General features: G+C 38.1%; 1 protein-coding gene across 1 annotated transcript in view; it reads left to right on the top strand.

Annotated features, from left to right (window-relative positions):
* ngdn (neuroguidin, EIF4E binding protein) overlaps positions 1–19,487 on the top strand; it is a 35,762-nt gene that overhangs the window by 6,213 nt on the left and 10,062 nt on the right. Inside the window, exons 4-6 of the mRNA XM_028793678.2 lie at positions 4,125–4,262; positions 15,326–15,410; positions 16,788–16,840. Coding sequence (XP_028649511.1) covers positions 4,125–4,262; positions 15,326–15,410; positions 16,788–16,840 — 276 coding nt within the window. The remainder of the gene's footprint in view (positions 1–4,124; positions 4,263–15,325; positions 15,411–16,787; positions 16,841–19,487) is intronic.

Genomic DNA, 19,487 nt, shown 5'->3' with positions numbered 1-19,487 from the left:
AGATCCTGTGCAAGAATAAAAGCAAGGCAGAACGGATTCAGAACTAGCCCACCATCCACCATAATGGGAATCAGTTGCTTTCAAATAAAATGAATGAACTGTTCACTCTCGGGGCATGTCATGCCATGTTCAGGTACATTGGCATTTTCTATATTACAGAAAGCTGGCTTAAACCTGATGTTCCTGGCACTATTTTAATCATGAATGGATTTCATCTAATAAGATTAGACAGAAACCCATTGTGGAAATGAAGAAAGGCACAAAGGAGATTGGACATTCATAGCAAGGTTTGATAGTATAAAAGAGAGCAAATTACACTTAAAAGTAAAATGTGTAATACATAAAATATGGCTATAGGAACTAGCCAAACTTATCTGGCTTTGGAAATAGTTATCTTATCCTAATTAATGTTTATACAGTGGTGTGAAAAACTATTTGCCCCCTTCCTGATTTCTTATTCTTTTGCATGTTTGTCACACAAAATGTTTCTGATCATCAAACACATTTAACCATTAGTCAAATATAACACAAGTAAACACAAAATGCAGTTTTTCAATGATGGTGTTTATTATTTAGGGAGAAAAAAAATCCAAACCTACATGGCCCTGTGTGAAAAAGTAATTGCCCCCTTGTTAAAAAATAACCTAACTGTGGTGTATCACACCTGAGTTCAATTTCCGTAGCCACCCCCAGGCCTGATTACTGCCACACCTGTTTCAATCAAGAAATCACTTAAATACGAGCTGCCTGACACAGAGAAGTAGACCAAAAGCACCTCAAAAGCTAGACATCATGCCAAGATCCAAAGAAATTCAGGAACAAATGAGAACAGAAGTAATTGAGATCTATCAGTCTGGTAAAGGTTATAAAGCCATTTCTAAAGCTTTGGGACTCCAGCGAACCACAGTGAGAGCCATTATCCACAAATGGCAAAAACATGGAACAGTGGTGAACCTTCCCAGGAGTGGCCGGCCGACCAAAATTACCCCAAGAGCGCAGAGACGACTCATCCGAGAGGTCACAAAAGACCCCAGGACAACGTCTAAAGAACTGCAGGCCTCACTTGCCTCAATTAAGGTCAGTGTTCACGACTCCACCATAAGAAAGAGACTGGGCAAAAACGGCCTGCATGGCAGATTTCCAAGACGCAAACCACTGTTAAGCAAAAAGAACATTAGGGCTCGTCTCAATTTTGCTAAGAAACAGCTCAATGATTGCCAAGACTTTTGGGAAAATACCTTGTGGACTGATGAGTCAAAAGTTGAACTTTTTGGAAGGCAAATGTCCCGTTACATCTGGCGTAAAAGGAACACAGCATTTCAGAAAAAGAACATCATACCAACAGTAAAATATGGTGGTGGTAGTGTGATGGTCTGGGGTTGTTTTGCTGCTTCAGGACCTGGAAGGCTTGCTGTGATAGATGGAACCATGAATTCTACTGTCTACCAAAAAATCCTGAAGGAGAATGTCCGGCCATCTGTTCGTCAACTCAAGCTGAAGCGATCTTGGGTGCTGCAACAGGACAATGACCCAAAACACACCAGCAAATCCACCTCTGAATGGCTGAAGAAAAACAAAATGAAGACTTTGGAGTGGCCTAGTCAAAGTCCTGACCTGAATCCAATTGAGATGCTATGGCATGACCTTAAAAAGGCGGTACATACTAGAAAACCCTCAAATAAAGCTGAATTACAACAATTTTTCAAGGATGAGTGGGCCAAAATTCCTCCAGAGCGCTGTAAAAGACTCATTGCAAGTTATCGCAAACGCTTGATTGCAGTTATTGCTGCTAAGGGTGGCCCAACCAGTTATTAGTTTCAGGGGGCAATTACTTTTTCACACAGGGCCATGTAGGTTTGGATTTTTTTTTTCTCCCTAAATAATAAAAACCACCATTTACAAACTGCATTTTGTGTTTACTTGTGTTATATTTGACTAATGGTTAAATGTGTTTGATGATCAGAAACATTTTGTGTGACAAACATGCAAAAGAATAAGAAATCAGGAAGGGGGCAAATAGTTTTTCACACCACTGTATTACTCCTGCTGCAAATGGGGACTCGACAACAGAAGTGATTTAGTCTGTTACCATCACCCTAATGATGAATCACTGGGATGCAACAGTTATAATTTGTGGTGATTTCAACTATGTAACTTTGAAAGGAACAATGATACGTTTTTATCAGTATATGTCATGTTATACTCATGGAGCACAAGCTAGACTTGTTTTATTCAAAAGCTAAAAATTCCTTTAAATGTAAACCTGGGTCACCACTGGACAGATCTGGCCACAGTCTTATCCAACTTACTCCCACTTACAAGTCCCTTATTAGATGGCAACTGTTGCCACCAGGATGTGCCAGGGAAATTGGACTCTGGATGCCAAAATGTCTCAATGAACATTTCCAAATGACAGAGTGGAAAATGATCAGCAGTTCACCAGAGGACAATGTAAAGGAACTCACTCACTGCATCAAAGACTGTATTAACGTTGGTGCTGACACTATCTTGCCCTTAAAATAGTTTTCATCTTTTAAAAGAAAAAGCCCTGGATTATTAAGGAGCTTAAATAATAAGAAGACAGCTTTTAAATGTGCTAAAAGGTGTACAGATAGTGCAAAAGAAAAATTTGAGTGAAGAGAAGGAACATTACAGATCTAAAAGAGAAGATAAACTCACTCAAAATATGAAATATATTGGTAATAGCCTGAGCATATCTAATGGACTCTAGCAATCCAGTGCTGAGGTGCTGGAAGGAAACAAGGACAAATCCAATGCAGTGAATCAATTTGGTCAGCTGCTATCCCTTCATGACCGGGATAAAAAGACTCTAAGGCTAAATCAGGTGCTAGGAGAGAGACAACATTGACCATAATTCCTGCAGTGAGTTAGAAATAGATGAAGAAAGAGTATGGTGGATTAGAGAACCTGAACCTCAGCTACATGATTTGGAAATAACAAAAATTAGTTTCTTTTTCACAAATAATACCTGATGTTTTTGTTTGTGGCATTCTTTCATCTTTGAGGCTTTTACTAAATCCGATATTCTAACGGAATCTGCATTGTTCTTTTGTGTAGAGAAAAGAAACAAACTAAAGGTGCTTTTTAAACTCCTGTTCATATATAGTGTTTTACTGGTTTAGGGTGCATATGAGTGTTTTCTAATTTGTGGTGCTTACAATAGGAACAGTCCGTTTAAATCTTTTTGTTTGTTTCAAACTTTGCTGTTTTTATCAAGCATAAAATGTTCACCTTAAAAGACTGTAGTGCGGTTTGCACAAGCAATTACAATTTATGATGAATATAAGACATTAATACAGAATGTACTCTTTTATTACTGTGTGTTTTGTGCATTTATGCTTTAGCCTTAGAATAATTTCACTTTTTGTTTCCATCTCTTTTCATTGAATCTTCAATATTAAATTAGCATAACACTTAGTATTTGGTTGCATATCCTTATCTTCTATTCATTCAGCCTTTTATATGTCTCTTTTTTCCCATTGACACCCATAGAATACAGCAGTAAAGAATAAAAAGACATGCAGCAAAATGTGAACATGGACAGTTGTCTGGAAAAAATTGGGAGTGGTCTCCCCTAGACTTTCTCGTATACTCAGAAATGGGGATGGATATTTGAGGAGTAAACAGCAAGACAATGATTGTATTTGAATATTATGTACATTAAAGAACCATCAACAACAAACCAAATCAAATTAATAATATATTGAACAAGTATTATAAAAGTAAAGTTGAATAAATCGAACTCTGCAGCTGCATGAATAAAAGGTAAAGTACCATTTCCAGTTAGCGGAAATACCCCAAAAGTTGATAGAAATCTATGTTTTGTACCTAATACTTGAATGCAAAATTTGGCTGACCTAAGTGAAAGCGTACTCAAGTTATCGTGTTTACATACACACCCACAGACACAGACATAATTTCAAAAATGGTATTTTCGGACTCGGGGAGGTCTAAAACGTCGAAATTCATCAAAATCTCAACATTGAATTTTTGGATGATTACAATATTGTCCCTATACTTCGTAAACGAGAAAGTAACAAGAAATCAGTATGATGCCTACAGACCATAAGTTATTGCTGAACTGTGTCTCTTTTTAATTCCAGGGACTGAGTTTTCATGAGGTGCGCTACCACCTACTTCTCAGCTACTTGCAGGACTTAACACAAGTTTTATTAAGGAAGATAGAGGGACAATCTCTCAAGGATGCTAGTGAGATTATGAGGCTGGTGGAAATTCGAACGGTAAAGTACTTGCTAAATTTTGTCAAATTTTAGGTAAATCCCACCCTAACATGGTCATCTTCTCCAAATCAGAATGTGAGTATGAAGGTTAAGTGGAGAACAATTACCCCTTTGGCTCTTTTGGTTATGCAGCAAATGTATTGCCCAAACATACTATGTTATCCTGATATTTGTTTCTTTTTAAACTCAGGGTTACTGCTTTAATTCAATGGTCCTACATTGTCTTCATTATTCCCACAATGTTTTGTTTGAACATGTTTTTTGGCAATTTGAGTGCTTTTCCTCTTAAATCGTAAATGTTTTGGCAAGTAAACAGTTCACCATTTAACTTGACAAACTTACAGGAACTGCTTTTTCTTTTGGTTTCATGTTTACCAAACTGTAAAAAGCATTGCAAGTAGGATTAGATGATTTATTATGTTTTTATTTAGAATAAATACAGTATATTTTTAGAACAACATTCTACAAATTATGTATTGCCAAATTCTAGTACTTTTTCCCCTTGTGCATTTTAGTCATTACTGTGTGTTTGTCTTCTCACTGTTAAGCATACTTTTTAAAAAGAAATCACTATGTTCCCCCTTCAAACACACATCCCATCACTATTCTGACAAAATGTCACATGCATTATTTGGAATTGATTTGGGATTTAGGAAATCCTACGTTGAGCAAAATATAGGTCTATGTAAACTGTTTCAATGAAAATGTGCAATGTAAGTTTAATAACCTCATTAAACCTTTTAATCGCCTTTGACTTTAAACCATACACTGAATACAAAGGGCTTGTTAGGATCAACAGTGCATTAACCAAAATTCCAGCCCATAGTGTGCAGGTTATGTGAAATTTCTAAGCATAAGATAAGACTAATATACAAGGTAGAAAGGGATAGCATTGAGGAAAAAATTGTAAAAATTATATTTGTGATATTTTAAGTTGTATTTGTTTTACATGAAATATTACTAAAGTTATAAAGACGTCCAAATCCTGGATAAGATCACTCCTTTTCTAATCAGGAACACCACTGTCCTTTAGTCTAGTAGCAGAGTCATATGTTGACCTAAGAGATCACTATGTTGATATTGAAATAAAGTGCGAAAAATATGCCTTTTGTGTCAACAAGTAAACTTCATAACTGTATCCATTACAATAGAAATTTATAGAATTAAGATATGTCACACTGTCATTGCCATATCATGTGTACTGTTCCACCAGGTACACATCGGTAATCAGCCAGTGCTGTCAAAAATCCCAAACTTTCTGCTTTTGTTGCAAAGCTTGATGGCCTTACGTGCTTGTGTGGAAAAAGCCAGTGATGCATCTTATGCTTACTAAAAGCTGTGCTACAGCTGATAGTTTGAGTGCAAGCTGAGCTGCCGATTTTAATATGTGTGCATAACCGTTAACATGAGGAAAGCCAGCCACCTGTGCTGTAGTAAGCATATTCATTGTGTGTTCGGTGACTAACACTGGCTCTTTCTCTTCAATCCATCATTGCTTAGTGACATTACAAAGTAGCTCGACCATGTTAGCCCCAGTATGACTTTCATGCATGACTAAATTTTGTATGACATAAGCACTGTTCTTCAGTTATATGATGTGATGTTACTGTAACATGACACTGTATGACACATGAAATGACACATATTTAAATGTTTGTAGTAATTAATCACATAATATAGTTTATGCGTGGTTGCACACGGTTACATTTTGTTAAATGAAATGTTAGCATTTTTTTTTTCCCATTATATAAAAAAAAAAAAAAAAAAAAAAAAAAATTTTTAATCAGCCTGGCAATCCCATAACCGACATACTTCCAAACCTCGATTTGTAAATGAATTGATTTTCCCCCCACCCCTACTGAATTTCCATTCATCTTTCCAAATTTAGCTCACAGTTACTGAGGCCTATGTTGTTAGCTTTGAGTATAAGGTAGTAACAAAACCCTGAATGGACAATTTTTCATTCCAAGGCCCAGATACCAGCATACAGTTTAAAATCAGTAAAGAAACACTGGTATCACAAGAGGAATAATGGTTAGTACAGTTTTTCTCAGTTGCTTTGGTGCATTTCTCACAACAGACTTAACATTTGCATAACAGCGAGTGCATTTCTCAAAACACTTAGTGCAAATGGCAAAACATCATGGATGACCAGCAAAAGCAGGTAACCTCTTCAAAATCCTTAATCCATGCCTCAAAAGCAAGTATTTACATCGCTGAATATGTCACTGCCATCAAAATGCCAAGTCCATGAATCATTGTCCACGGACATGACAGCCAAAATGTAAAGTCATGTTATCAGTATAAAATTGGCACAATCTAAACATTTTCTGGTGCACAAAACATCTGAATGACAAGGGCAGGAAACATAAAAATACAAAAACACCGATTGCGGGAGATTGATTCAAGAAGAATATTGTATTGATTGCACAGGTATATGGTGACATACCATGCACTGCACTTGGAGTCTAGCAAAAAAAAAAATGCATTTCAATACTTTATGCATAACATATGAAATGAAGGAAAAAAAATTACAACATCGAAAACAATATATACATACTGAAACTCTAAATGCTCTCTACAATTGCTGCTGATCCTGTATATTGGGCCACATGTTCTCATCCACATCACAACGGATATCTTCCTTTGCAATGCAGTGTGGAACGAACCTCCTAGAATGTCTTATCCAGCCTCTGCAGGCATCTGCTGTTATATCCCCACACGCAGCTTCCATGGCAGCAAGCAGTGTCATTTGTGTATGTGGGTTACACTCCTATACCTTCCACCTCCGAGCTGAGAAGAACTCCTCAATTGGGTTGAGGAATGGGGAATATGGAGGTAGGAATTTCATCCTGGGGTGGTTGGCAAACCATTGTCTGATTAGGTTGGAGTGATGGAAACTCACATTATCACAAATGATCACATACTGTGGTACATTTTCTTGACCAATCTCCTCTTCAGGAATGAGATCCCTGTAGAGGGTGTTCAAGAAGGTCAGCAGATGTTGGGTGTTGTATGGCCCCACAAGAGGAATATGAGTGTGGACCCCATTGTCCGAAATAGCCGCACAAATAGTGATGTTCCCACCCCGCTGGCCTGGCACGTCAACAGTAGCTCTCTGTCCAATCAGATTACGCCCACGTCTTCTTCCTTTGGCCAAGTTGAAGCCAGCCTCATCCATGTATATGAAAATATGTGATGGTTCACTTGATTCCAGGTCCATTATACGCTGTATCAAACAAGATACTACAGTAAGTTTGATGTAAAATGCATTTTCATTTTGGAGACAATAGAGTCAAATCTAACATATTCATGTTGCATTCATAGCAGTAGCAAATGTGTCAAGGTAAAATCAATTGTACTGCATGTCGATATACAATGTTGGACTATTTGCTGTACAGTAGATTACAGTTACAGTATTACTGCACATGTTCAATACAAACCAAAAAAAGTTTTGTAGAAACCTATAAAATACTTGACAGCCAATGATATCTTGTTGAACACTTTTGACTGCAATGACTTACACAATGCAAAAATGACAAGTTTGTCTGGAGTGTAAGACTATGCAAAAGAGGGCTACACAATGCATTTTGATCATCATGACATAAGCAACCGCTGATGCATGATATAGCTGAGAATTGCACATAAGCATCTGCCTGAGTGAACTAAAGCAATTGCAAAATGACGAAAACACCCAGAAATTGCTGTTATGATGTGCACAACTGACTAAAGGTTGTGGGAATTGAACGAGCAGTTTTGAGAACTGCAATTCTTTTGTGAGAAATGCACCAAAGCAACTGAGAAAAACTGTAAAAGAATACTAAAGTGTTTCAAGAAAAACCTACACGGACACTTGGAGAAAGAATTAGTTCCACACACAGGCAGGAATTTAGTTTCAGAATTTTGGAGTTGTGAGGTTTCATCACTAACCACTGCACCACCACCATGTAGCCCAACATTAAATTTTTCACCGAAATAAATGAGGTGCCATGTTATTTCAGCACTTTTAAAGCAGAAGTATGCATCACAAGTCAGTTTGTGATTAAAGTGTCTTTGTGCCTATTATTTATTTTAGCTTACTCAAATGGGAAACAGGATGATAAAGTATAGGGTAGTACAAAAATATCTTAAAATCCTAAAATTAACTTCATTTATCTTGTACTCAACACATCGTTCTTTAACTGAACATCTAGTTAGTGTTCTTAATGGCTTCTGTACCGATCTGCTGTTCTACTACTTCGGCAGAAGCACAAACAAACAGGCAAGTTCGAGGACTGGAAATGCAGTGGTCAACCATGAAGACTGAATACAGCAAATGAGAAATATATTGAGGTTACTTCTTTTCAAAAACTCCAGCACCACTATCTGGCAGAAACCATTGTGACTCTGGACCACCATCTGTAGTCCAGAAACATCTTATCAGAAGTCGTCCGCACAGAAGAGTTGCAAATAAACTGCCATTCCTCTATGGTAAAAAATAAGCCAAAAGACTCCGTCCATGCATGGAAACAGAAGGACTTGGATGCAGAAAAATGGCGAGTACTTTTAACATTAGAACAGTTTTAATGAGAGCATGCTATTCATCCCAACAAGCTCCCCAGTTCTATCCCATTTATACTAAATAATTACTTGGTAATTTCTCGATGTGTTCCCTGTGTAATGAAATACCTTCTTGTTAAAGAGCGAATTTCACACAAACACAAGTATATTCCAGTGTTTTCATGTTCGCTGCTTCCAATAAAATTCACCTTGCTTCCTGTATTTGAGCCAATTTTGCACCTCCTCACACACTGTGCTTTGTATTCTCACAATTTTTTGGTTTGATGCCAAGCCTCTTGTGTAGTATTTTATCAAAAGCTTTTTGAAATTCGCAGCATATAATACTGTATATCCACCTCTATGACCATATGCTTCTGTTGCTTTCTCTTAGAGTACCAGCATTTTAGTAAAACACTAGCAAATCGCAAATCCAAGAATGGCAATCACTTTCTGTTCCCTCCGATATTTGGAGGGATGAAATATCATGGAGGGTGGGTGCGTCCTGGCAAAGTTCATTTAAATAAATAAACATATTTGTACTAAAGCGGTTTCTTTTTGGAGCTGTGACTCATCTGGTTCTGGTGTTTCAGAAACGTGTTGTAGGTGCCTTTGTTTATTGTTTTTATTCATGCAGTCTCTTTTTTGTTTTTCTATGGCTGTGTCGTCAGCGAGAAGTCGTATGCTGACGGCGGTGGATTCGCGTGCTGAAGTGACCATGGCAGCGGATCCGGGCATGGAGGGCCACATTACTAAACGAACGTGGTATATGCGGTGGTGTGGGCGGTCGCGTTCGGGCGGCTCTACAACCTGGCGTGCACGCTTTACCTCAGGTTTAGTTCACAGGTCGTAGCCATGGTAAAGTTTTCATTTAATTAAATAAACCTATTTGTACTAAAGCGGTTTCTTTGTGTGGGCGCCTTCGTTCATTGTTTTTATCCATACGGGCTCGTTTACAGGTCGTAGCCATACGGGCTCGTGTTTGTATTACTAATCGTTGAGCTCCTTCCATTTGGAGCCATGCCTTCTTTGCCTCTGCTGTGTCAGAAGCGCGTTGTGGGCGCGCTCGTTCATTGTGTTTATCCATACGGGCTTGTTTTGTGTTTCCGTTAGTTGAGCTCTTTCATTGTGGAGCTGTGACGTCTTTGCTTCTGGTGTGTCTGAAGCACGTTGTAGGAGCCTCCGTGTATTGTTTTTATCCATGCAGTCTCGTCTTTGTTGTTCTGTGGCTGTGTCGTTAGGTAGACGTCGTTTACTGTTAGGAATCATAATTGAACATGCCACACAGACTGCTGGCACAGTGGATTAGAGCAAGTTTAGTTTACAGGTTGTGTTGTTTGGGCACCACCTACTGACTCTGGGAAGCCGCTGCGTTTGACTCTGGGGCGCCGCGGCACAGTGCGCATGCACTTCGGTGCATCTGCCGTGCATAAATTAAACTGTCGTTTAGTAATATAGACAACTTACCCTGGCTGAATCCACATTGACTGTGCACTAACACTCCCGTTCATACCATGTGATGCTTAGTGTTTTCCTTAATGTATAGAATATGATAGGATAATGCTTTGTAGATTACAGTTGTCTTTAGGATTTTCCCCAGTAATCAGTGATTTTTTTTTTTTTAAAATATGTTTCAAGGATTTTTATTTTGCATGTAGTCATCTTGTTTAAGGGCTCTAGGAAAGATCTTATCTGGTCCCAACAGTTTCTTTGATTTCAGCCTTTCTAATCCAAGCAGCACTTCTCCCTCTATAATTTCCAAATCACTATATACCTCCTTGACATGACCTTTTTACTTTTAGGAGCTCTTCACATGTGTACACATCAGAAATATGCAAGTTCAAAGTATTTCATTGTCTTTATATTTTAATTCATCCTTAGTGTTTGTGACATATTTCACTTCCTTCTTAACTATTCTTTTACTACTAGAATGCTAAAAGAATCTCAGCATCTTCTTGACTTTTCTGCAATATTTCTCTCTAATTGCCTTTTAGGTTTCCTAATATCCTTTTTACCCTTCGCTCTCTCATACACCATCTGGATAGTGCTGGATATTTATCTTGTGCACTTTATTCAGCTGTTTCTTGCTTTGCAGCTTTTTTAGCTTCTTTATCCACTTCATATTTTTCTTTAATTTCTTGCTAATTCTAAATTTCACAATAAACCTGTACTGCATTGTATGTAAAACACTTTTAAACTGCTCCTTATCTGATTCCACACTTAACCTTAGCTGATTCCACACTTAAAGGCATATCAAAAGTAACAATTTTTAGACATTACTGCATCTGCTTAAAATTTGCCCAAGCAAAGTTAAACTTAACTTAGTTTTTAGCTATTGCACATGTGCTGTACCAAAACAATGAAAAGTATTATATTATGGTCGCTAGATCTTAGTAGTTCACCTCTCCCAAGTTGAATTCAGTCATGATTATTACGTAATTCTAAATCTAGACAGGTTTTTGGTGTTTAACATACGGTGTTAAAAATAGTCATTGTTTACATATAAAAAATCCAGCTGTTATGCTCCGCTGTTTGTCAGATTAGCCTAGTTAATATTTAGGTAATCCACCATAATTCACAATACCCCTTAAACAAAATGCTTTTTTTAACTTTATAAAGATGCACATTAAAACTGTTGTTTACATTAGTTGGTTTTTAACACATTCCCAATAACAAGCCTTTCTCTCTAATGTTTACTGCTCAAATCCACACATACTAAGATGTGTCTCATCATCCATTTGAAGAAAAATGCATTTAAGTGCAACCCCTTTACATTTTTGTTTTTGTCTGTCTTTCTATAAGGTTGTGTAACTGTCTATGTTATACAGTATTTATCTCTTTTTAAACTGATTTCTGTTAATTCTGTAATAGTAAAATTCATCTATACAGCTCAAACTCATTGGTTTTGTTTTTGATGCTCCTATCATTAAAAAAGTCATATTTAATGTGTTATTTGTTTTACTTTGGCTTTTAAACTGTTATACTGTGTTCAAAAAATCTTCTTCTTTTCCTTTTGGCTGCTCCCATTAGGGGTTGCCACAGCGGATCATCTTCTTCCATATCTTTCTGTCCTGCAGCTCTGTCTCCTCCTTTCTGGTCAGTGCCACCATCTCCAACCCATATAACACAGCTGGTCTCACTACCGTCCTGTAGACCTTCCCTTTCACTCTTGCTGATACCCGTCTGTCACAAATTACTCCTGACACTCTTCTCCACCCATTCCACCCTGCCTGCACTCTCTTTTTCACCTCTCTTTTACAATCCCTGTTACTCTTTACTGTTGTTCCCAAGTATTTAAACTCATCCTCCTTCGCAAACTGTACTCCCTGCGTCCTCACCATTCCACTGACCTCCCTCTCATTCACACACATGTATTCTGTCTTGTTCCTACTGACCTTCATTCCTCTCCTCTCTAGAGCATATCTCTACCTCTCCAGGGTCTCCTCAACCTGCTCCCTACTATCGCTACAGATCACAATGTCATCAGCAAACATCATAGTCCATGGGGACTCTTGTCTAATCTCGTCTGTCAACCTGTCCATCACCATTGCAAATAAGAAAGGGCTCAGAGCCGATCCCTGATGTAATCCCACCTCCAACTTGAATGCATCCGTCACTCCTACCGTAGACCTCACCACTGTCACACTTCCCTCGTACATATCCTGTACAACTCTTGCGTAGTTCTCTGCCACTCATTCCTCATACAATACCACAGCTCCTCTCGAGGCACTCTGTCGTATGCTTTCTCCAGGTCCACAAAGATGCAATGCAACTCCTTCTGGCCTTCTCTAAACTTCTCCACCAACATCCTCAGAGCAAACTTTGCATCTGTGGTGGTCTTTCTTGACATGAAACCATACTGCTGCCCACTAATCATCACCTCACTTCTTAACCTAGCTTCCAGTATTCTTTCCCATAACTTCATGCTGTGGCTCATCAATTTTATTCCCCTGTAGTTTCTGCAGTCCTGCACATCCCTCTTATTCTTAAATATCGGCACCAGTGCACTTCTTCTCCACTCCTCAGGCATCCTCTCACTTTCCAAGATTCCATTAAATAATCTGGTTAAAAACTCCACTGCCATCTCTACCAAAACACCTCCATGCTCCCATAGGTATGTCATCTGGACCAACGGCCTTTCCATTTTTCATCCTCTTCATGGTCCTTACTTCCTCCTTGCTAATCCTTTTCACTTCCTGATTCACTATCTCCATATCATCCAACCTCTTCTCTCTCTCGTTCTCTTCATTCATCAGCCTCTCAAAGTACTCTTTCCATCTGCTCAACACACTCTCCTCGCTTGTGAGTGCGTTTCCATCTTTATCCTTTATCACCCTAACCTGCTGCACATCTTTCCCAGCTCGGTCCTCTGTCTAGCCAATCAGTACAGGTCCTTTTCTCCCTGTTTAGTGTCCAACCTCTCATACAACTCATCATACGCCTTTTCTTTAGCCTTTGCCACCTCTCTCTTCACCTTGTGCCTTATCTCCTTGTACTCTTGTCTACTTTCTGCATCTCTCTGACTATCCCACTTCTTCTTTGCCATCCTCTTCCACTAATACTCTCCTGTATTTCCTCATTCCACCGCCAGGTTTCCTTTTCCTCCTTCCGGATGTCACGCCAAGCACCCTTCTTTCTGTCACTCTTACTACATCTACTGTAGTTTCCCAGCTGTCTGGTAACTCTTCACTGCCACCCAGTGCCTGTCACACCTCCTCCCTAAACTCAACCTTGCAGTCTTCCTTTTTCAACTTCCACCATTTGATCGTTGGCTCTGCCCTCACTGTCTTCCTCATCTTGATCTCCAACGTCATCGCACAAACCACTATCCTATGCTGCTTAACTACACTTTCACCTGCCACCACTTTGCAGTCCTCAATCTCCTTCAGATCAGCTCTTCTGCATAGGATGTAATCTACCTGTGTGCATCTTCCTCCACTCTTGTACATAACCCTATGTTCCTCCCTCTTCTTAAAATACGTATTCACCACAGCCATGTCCATCCTTTTGGCAAAATCCACTATCCTTTGACCTTTTTCATTCCTCTCCTTGACACCATACCTACCCATCACCTCCATGTCTCCACTGTTCCCTTCACCAACATGCCCATTGAAATCTGCTCCAATCACCACTTTCTGTCCCTTGGGTACACTGTTCATCATTTCATCCAACTCACTCCAAAAATCTTCTTTCTCACCCATTGCACACGCAACTTGCGTTGCATATACACGAACAACATTCATCATTACACCTCCAATTTCCAGCTTCATAATCATTTCTCTATCTGACACTCTCTTCACCTCCAAAACACTCTTGACATACTGTTCCTTCAGAATAACTCCTACCCCATTTGTCCTCCCATCCACACCATGATAGAACAATTTGAATCCACCTCCTTTCCACCTGGCCTTACTCCCCTTCCATTTAGTCTCTTACATGCAGAATATATCAACCTTCCTTCTCTCCATAATATCTGCTAACTCTCTCCCCTTACCAGTCATACTGCCAACATTCAAAGTTCCTACCCTCAGTTCCACTCTCTTTACTTTCCTCCTCTCCTCCTGCCTCCAGACACGTCTCCCCCCTCTTCTTCTCCTTCTTCTTCTTCGGCCAACAGTAGCCCAGTTTCCACCAGCACCCTGTTGGCTAACAGTACTGGTGGTGTTCGTTGTTAACCCGGGGCTCGACCGATCCGGTATGGAAATTTGTATTGTTGTTCGCTTATTGATTTGGCATAATTTTACACCAGATGCCCTTCCTGACATAACCCTCCCCATTTATCTGGGCTTAGGACCGGCACAAAGAAACACACTTGTTTGTGCATCCCCTGTGGCTGGGTTAATCAGTGGTCAAAAAGAAAGAAGTCGAAATCTCAAAGAGGGTTGAGATTACAGATGGAAAAACCTATTTAACGTCAAAAAAAAAAAAGGTAAAGAGAAAGACCTACAAGCGTACAAAACTGACTATAGCTGTTTTCAGGTTCCTGCTAATGGTAGTTTCACCCTGAATGTCAGCTTCTGGTTGAGCTTCTGCGTATATATTGGTGGCCTGGAAGGGTGGAGTTACTGGCCAAAAGCAGAACTAAGTCACTTATTCTGTGAGCAGGCTTTGGAACTGCAGGTGAAAAGGAACAGGCAGTAAATGAAAGTGACATCTTTGTGCTTGGGGTAGTATTGTCGATATTTGAGGAGCCCATGTGTGACACTATACATTTAGCCTGACCTAAACTCCAGCATGGACGATAACCACTAGGATCCATCCTTCCAGGCAGGTCTTTCACCCCCTTCTGTATGCTCAGAAGGTAACATGCTGTACGAGACAATTTGACTGTGGAGCAAACCTGCATCTTAATTCACTTAATGACAAAGTCACTCAGTATCACTAGCTCTACCACATGCTCTCAAAGACTGTTTAATGGTTTGTGTCATTGGATATCCAACATTTGACATTTAAAGGTATCATTTACTTTATATCCCCCTCTATTTAATATTTGTAATTGACAATGATATTTTTCTTTTTTTCATTAGGTCCTGGAAAAAATGCGACCTATTGATCAAAAACTAAAATACCAGGTTGATAAACTGGTGCGAACAGCTGTGACTGGGAAATTAGGTAAGCTGAACTTTAATGGTCCCTTTTAACAAAAACGATTCTGTTTGATTATTCTAGATCAGAATTTTGTTTTTTAGTTTTTACATTTTGTTTTGTCAGAGCTGTGCCATTGGTAGCTGAGTAATTACAAGTATTTGATGTATGTACTTCTGTTAAAAAAATTGTACTGTTTTGAACACTTTAAATGACAGATAAAGTAATTAGAAAGGTACAAGTACATATTTTAACAGTGTATATTATTGGTTGGTATTCATTTCTTTTTTTTTGTCACAGTAGGAAATAGGTGGGTATGGGATTGTGTTTATATTCATTTATATCATATTAATTACCACAATAAATGCACTATTTGATACAAAATGTGTTTTTTTAAAATTCTGTCATAGTCGGTTGATAGGCTAATTGACTCCACTAAATCTAGAGGTTTTGAGGCATAGCTTGGGTCCATAATTGATGCCTACCCATTTTACCTGCCTTTATACCATGCTATGGGACAGTTAGTGCATTCAAATCCCAATTTTTAGGGATTTGTTTTTCATATATAAAGCTATACTGTAATATTTTACCCAAAACATATTTATATATATATATACATACACACACAATGGATTCAGAAAGTATTCAGACCCCTTCACTTCTTTCACATTTTGCTTTGTTGCAGTCTTGTACCAACGTTATGTAAATACGTTTTTCCGCCACATCAAGTAACATTCAATAACCCCAAAATGACAAAGTGCAAAACAGGATTGTAGAAAATTTTCCACATTTTTTGAAAATAACAAAAAAAAATGAAATAATTCTTTGACACAAGTATTAAGACCCTTTGCTAAAGTCCCACAGCTATCAATGTGTATCAGATCAAAAACCAAGCCATGATGTCAAAATAATGTACCCTGTTGTAGTGCTGTGCTCAGCTCAGGGTTTATTCTTATTTTGCTCTCAATGAAGGAATTTCACAAGTTTCAAAGTACTCGGCTACATCAGAAAAGAAAGCAGCCAAGAGTTTTTGCCCATGGTTTCTTCATACATAAACACAAATTGAAGCCAATTTATTTTTGGTGCATTAACAAATTGCTGTTAACATTTATATTGTCCTTCTTTTTGTTAGATTACACATGGTTAACGATGGCAGTATCATTGTATGTCAGTCATCAACATGCACAAATGTTTTTTCTTAGTTTAGTTTTAGTGAATCAATTTAGTTAATAAAAATAATTATATGTTTGTTTTAGTATTCATTAATGGACATAACACTGATTGATTGGAGCATCACTAGGGTTTTCTGTAATTTTGTTCTGAGGGACTGTTTAATAGAACATTTACAGTAACAGTTAAAATAGTTATTAAAAAAGACTAATTCATTTTAATGTGTTTTTGCAGCTACAGATGATCCTTTGCACTTCAAGCCTCGTCCAGAGTTACTTCAAAGCAAGGTAATCTGTTCATGAAAAGTTATCCTCTATCACCTGCAATTTAAGACAGTATCATTGTGAACATATCAAATGTATCACAGTTCAGACTTGTTCATACACGGATCTGATTGAAGTCATGTCATTTAAGGCTTATATATTTGCTAATTACTACTTTCTGGTGAGGTGGCTCAGAATCATTGGGCATTTGCTAGAGAGACTGGGAAGGTCCAAAGGGCTTGAGGATGTATCCTGGGAGCGATCAACTCCTGTTAGGGATAAGTTAAGATCTTCCTGAGAGAGCATCCTCAGTACCATATTGAAGTAAAGAACATAAATTCTAAATTAACCTGTTTTATAACTTGTTATTCCATCCAGCTTCAAAGAGTGAGCAGAAGGTGGCCTTTTCTTGTCACAGAAGTACACTTGTGACATCTTGATGGAAGCCATCAGGTTAAATGAAGGCCTTCTGTGTCTTCCAGCAAGGCATGTGATGACTTGAGAAGGATATGCAGGAGAAGAAATCTCTATATTTTGCAAAAATGTTCTAAGCACATTTTGAGGAACTCTTAAACACATTGAATATGCCCTCCTCAGAGCACTCAGTATTGGAATCTTGTTGTATGAACTTATTAATGTCAGTGGCACAAAATAAGCCTAACAAGACAAATGGAAGGGAAAAACAAGCACATAGCAGGGGTTTTTTATGAATAATAATAAGAAAAGTCAGCTTTCTCAAAGGTTACAGAAAAACAGCCAGGCGACTATTTGCAGCATGTCGTTATTATAGATCATTCAGTAATGGCTATACCAAACAAAATTAAGAGGACCCTTGAAAATTCCCACACTTTCAAACAGTACAAAATATTATTATGAATCATAATAAAATAAAATTAAAAAAAATTAAACATTTAACCACAGTGACAACTAACACTGCAAATCACACTTTGCTAAATTGAAGTTGTCAAGGGAAATACTGTATATAACCATATGTTGTCATATGGCTGAGACTTGCACTTCTCCTTTATAATACTTTTTTATCCTCCTAAGTCCACCAGCTGTCCTTGTCAGATAATCAAATTCTCCATATGACAGATGAGCCTTTCATAAGGATCAGGTATAAATGCTTACAAACTCCAGGCAGCCAGTGTAAAACACCATGAAACAGCATTGCAATTTCTGTAGGCAAAACCACCAGTAAATTTCATTATTTGAAAACCTGACTTTAAACAAGAAAAAAAACACTAAAACTACTTTGAGAAGGGGAACAGCAAGGCACCTGAATTGGTATACCAAGAATAACAAGGTACTTACTTCACATGGAGACAATTATATTTCATAACAAACATCCTTGATGCAACCTGCATTATCAGTGTATATGTAATAACTATAGTGAAAAAAGCAATATACTTCAGCCTGTGGAGCTTAGTGCCACACCATCCTTTCACATGTTTCTCAGTGTTCGATATAAAGTGCAGAGACATTTTAATGGATACGCAACCTGGCACAGTTCTACTTCCTTATTTTATAATTTAGTTCTATACATTTGTGGTCACGCTATACAATTGTACATTTTGTCATCTTTCCCCTTTGTCCTGAAGTGGCAATAATTCTTCAATTTGGTCATTTTTTGTGATACAGGCAGTTGTTGAAATTCAGTGCCAGGTTTACAGGTATCCTGCACATATTTAATAATTCCTTCATTTTCTAATTTTTAATGTACAAATCTCCCACACATTTTATTTGGCAAGTAGTCTCTTTTGCTTGTTGCAATAATGGTCAACATCTTTGTAAAACTACATTTTTTTAATTGATCTTAATTTGTTTTTTTCTTGTTTCTTTCATTAAGATCACATTCATATAAGAGGTCACAGGGCTGTTTCAATTAATCTTGACTGCTGCTGGAGAATTCAGCAATTGGTTGTTCAATAGAGCTGCGCCAGTGTGCAGCAGAATTTGAAGACACGGGCAGTGCGTGATGCCTTGAATTTAAGCCACAGATTACAAGAAACTTGACTAAACTTGGTTAATATTGAAGGCTGAAACGAGGCTGTAACTATATTCTTGTATGAACATCAATGCACAAATTCTGGAAATTGGCTTGGATTGCTCAGTTGATTTATATTCAGCTTCACTCCTTTTTAATTGTTAAACTGACTGCAACCGATTTGTGTCTTTATTAGAGCACTAAAAGACACTAAAAATTGTCATTTCTTTAAAATTTTTATGATAGTCTGACTGCCTTTAAATCTGAAAGGTAAATTTCAGTGACACATAAACAGATAAGATATGGTGTTCAAGTAAAATTTTCAAGAAAATGTGAGCTGTTATATATATCCATGGCTTAGGCTGCCACCCAATTCTGAACTGAAGGACATTTTAGCAGAAAAATTACAACACTGCAGGATGTTTATCCCCCATGCTACCACAATTCGATTTTACTTTCTCTTATGGAATTTTAGAAATGTTCTTGGTTTTGGCGACGGTTCATGGTAAACTCAAAGCAGGGTTTGCTATGTTCACTTGCACTCTTCAATCGTTCATTCGAGTCTGACTCTTCGTGATCGTATGGTCGTAGTTGTTGTATGGTCATATTCTTGGCCTCACAAATGCTGTCTGTCCATCTTAATTTCTGCTGCCCCTTTCTGCTTTTACTGGTGAAACATTTCAG

This window comes from Erpetoichthys calabaricus, chromosome 2 (genome assembly GCF_900747795.2).
Source record: "Erpetoichthys calabaricus chromosome 2, fErpCal1.3, whole genome shotgun sequence".
In the NCBI taxonomy this organism is placed as follows: Eukaryota; Metazoa; Chordata; class Cladistia; order Polypteriformes; family Polypteridae; genus Erpetoichthys; species Erpetoichthys calabaricus.
Note: the sequence above shows the minus strand (reverse complement) of the source record. Positions and strands in the feature narration are given on the sequence as shown.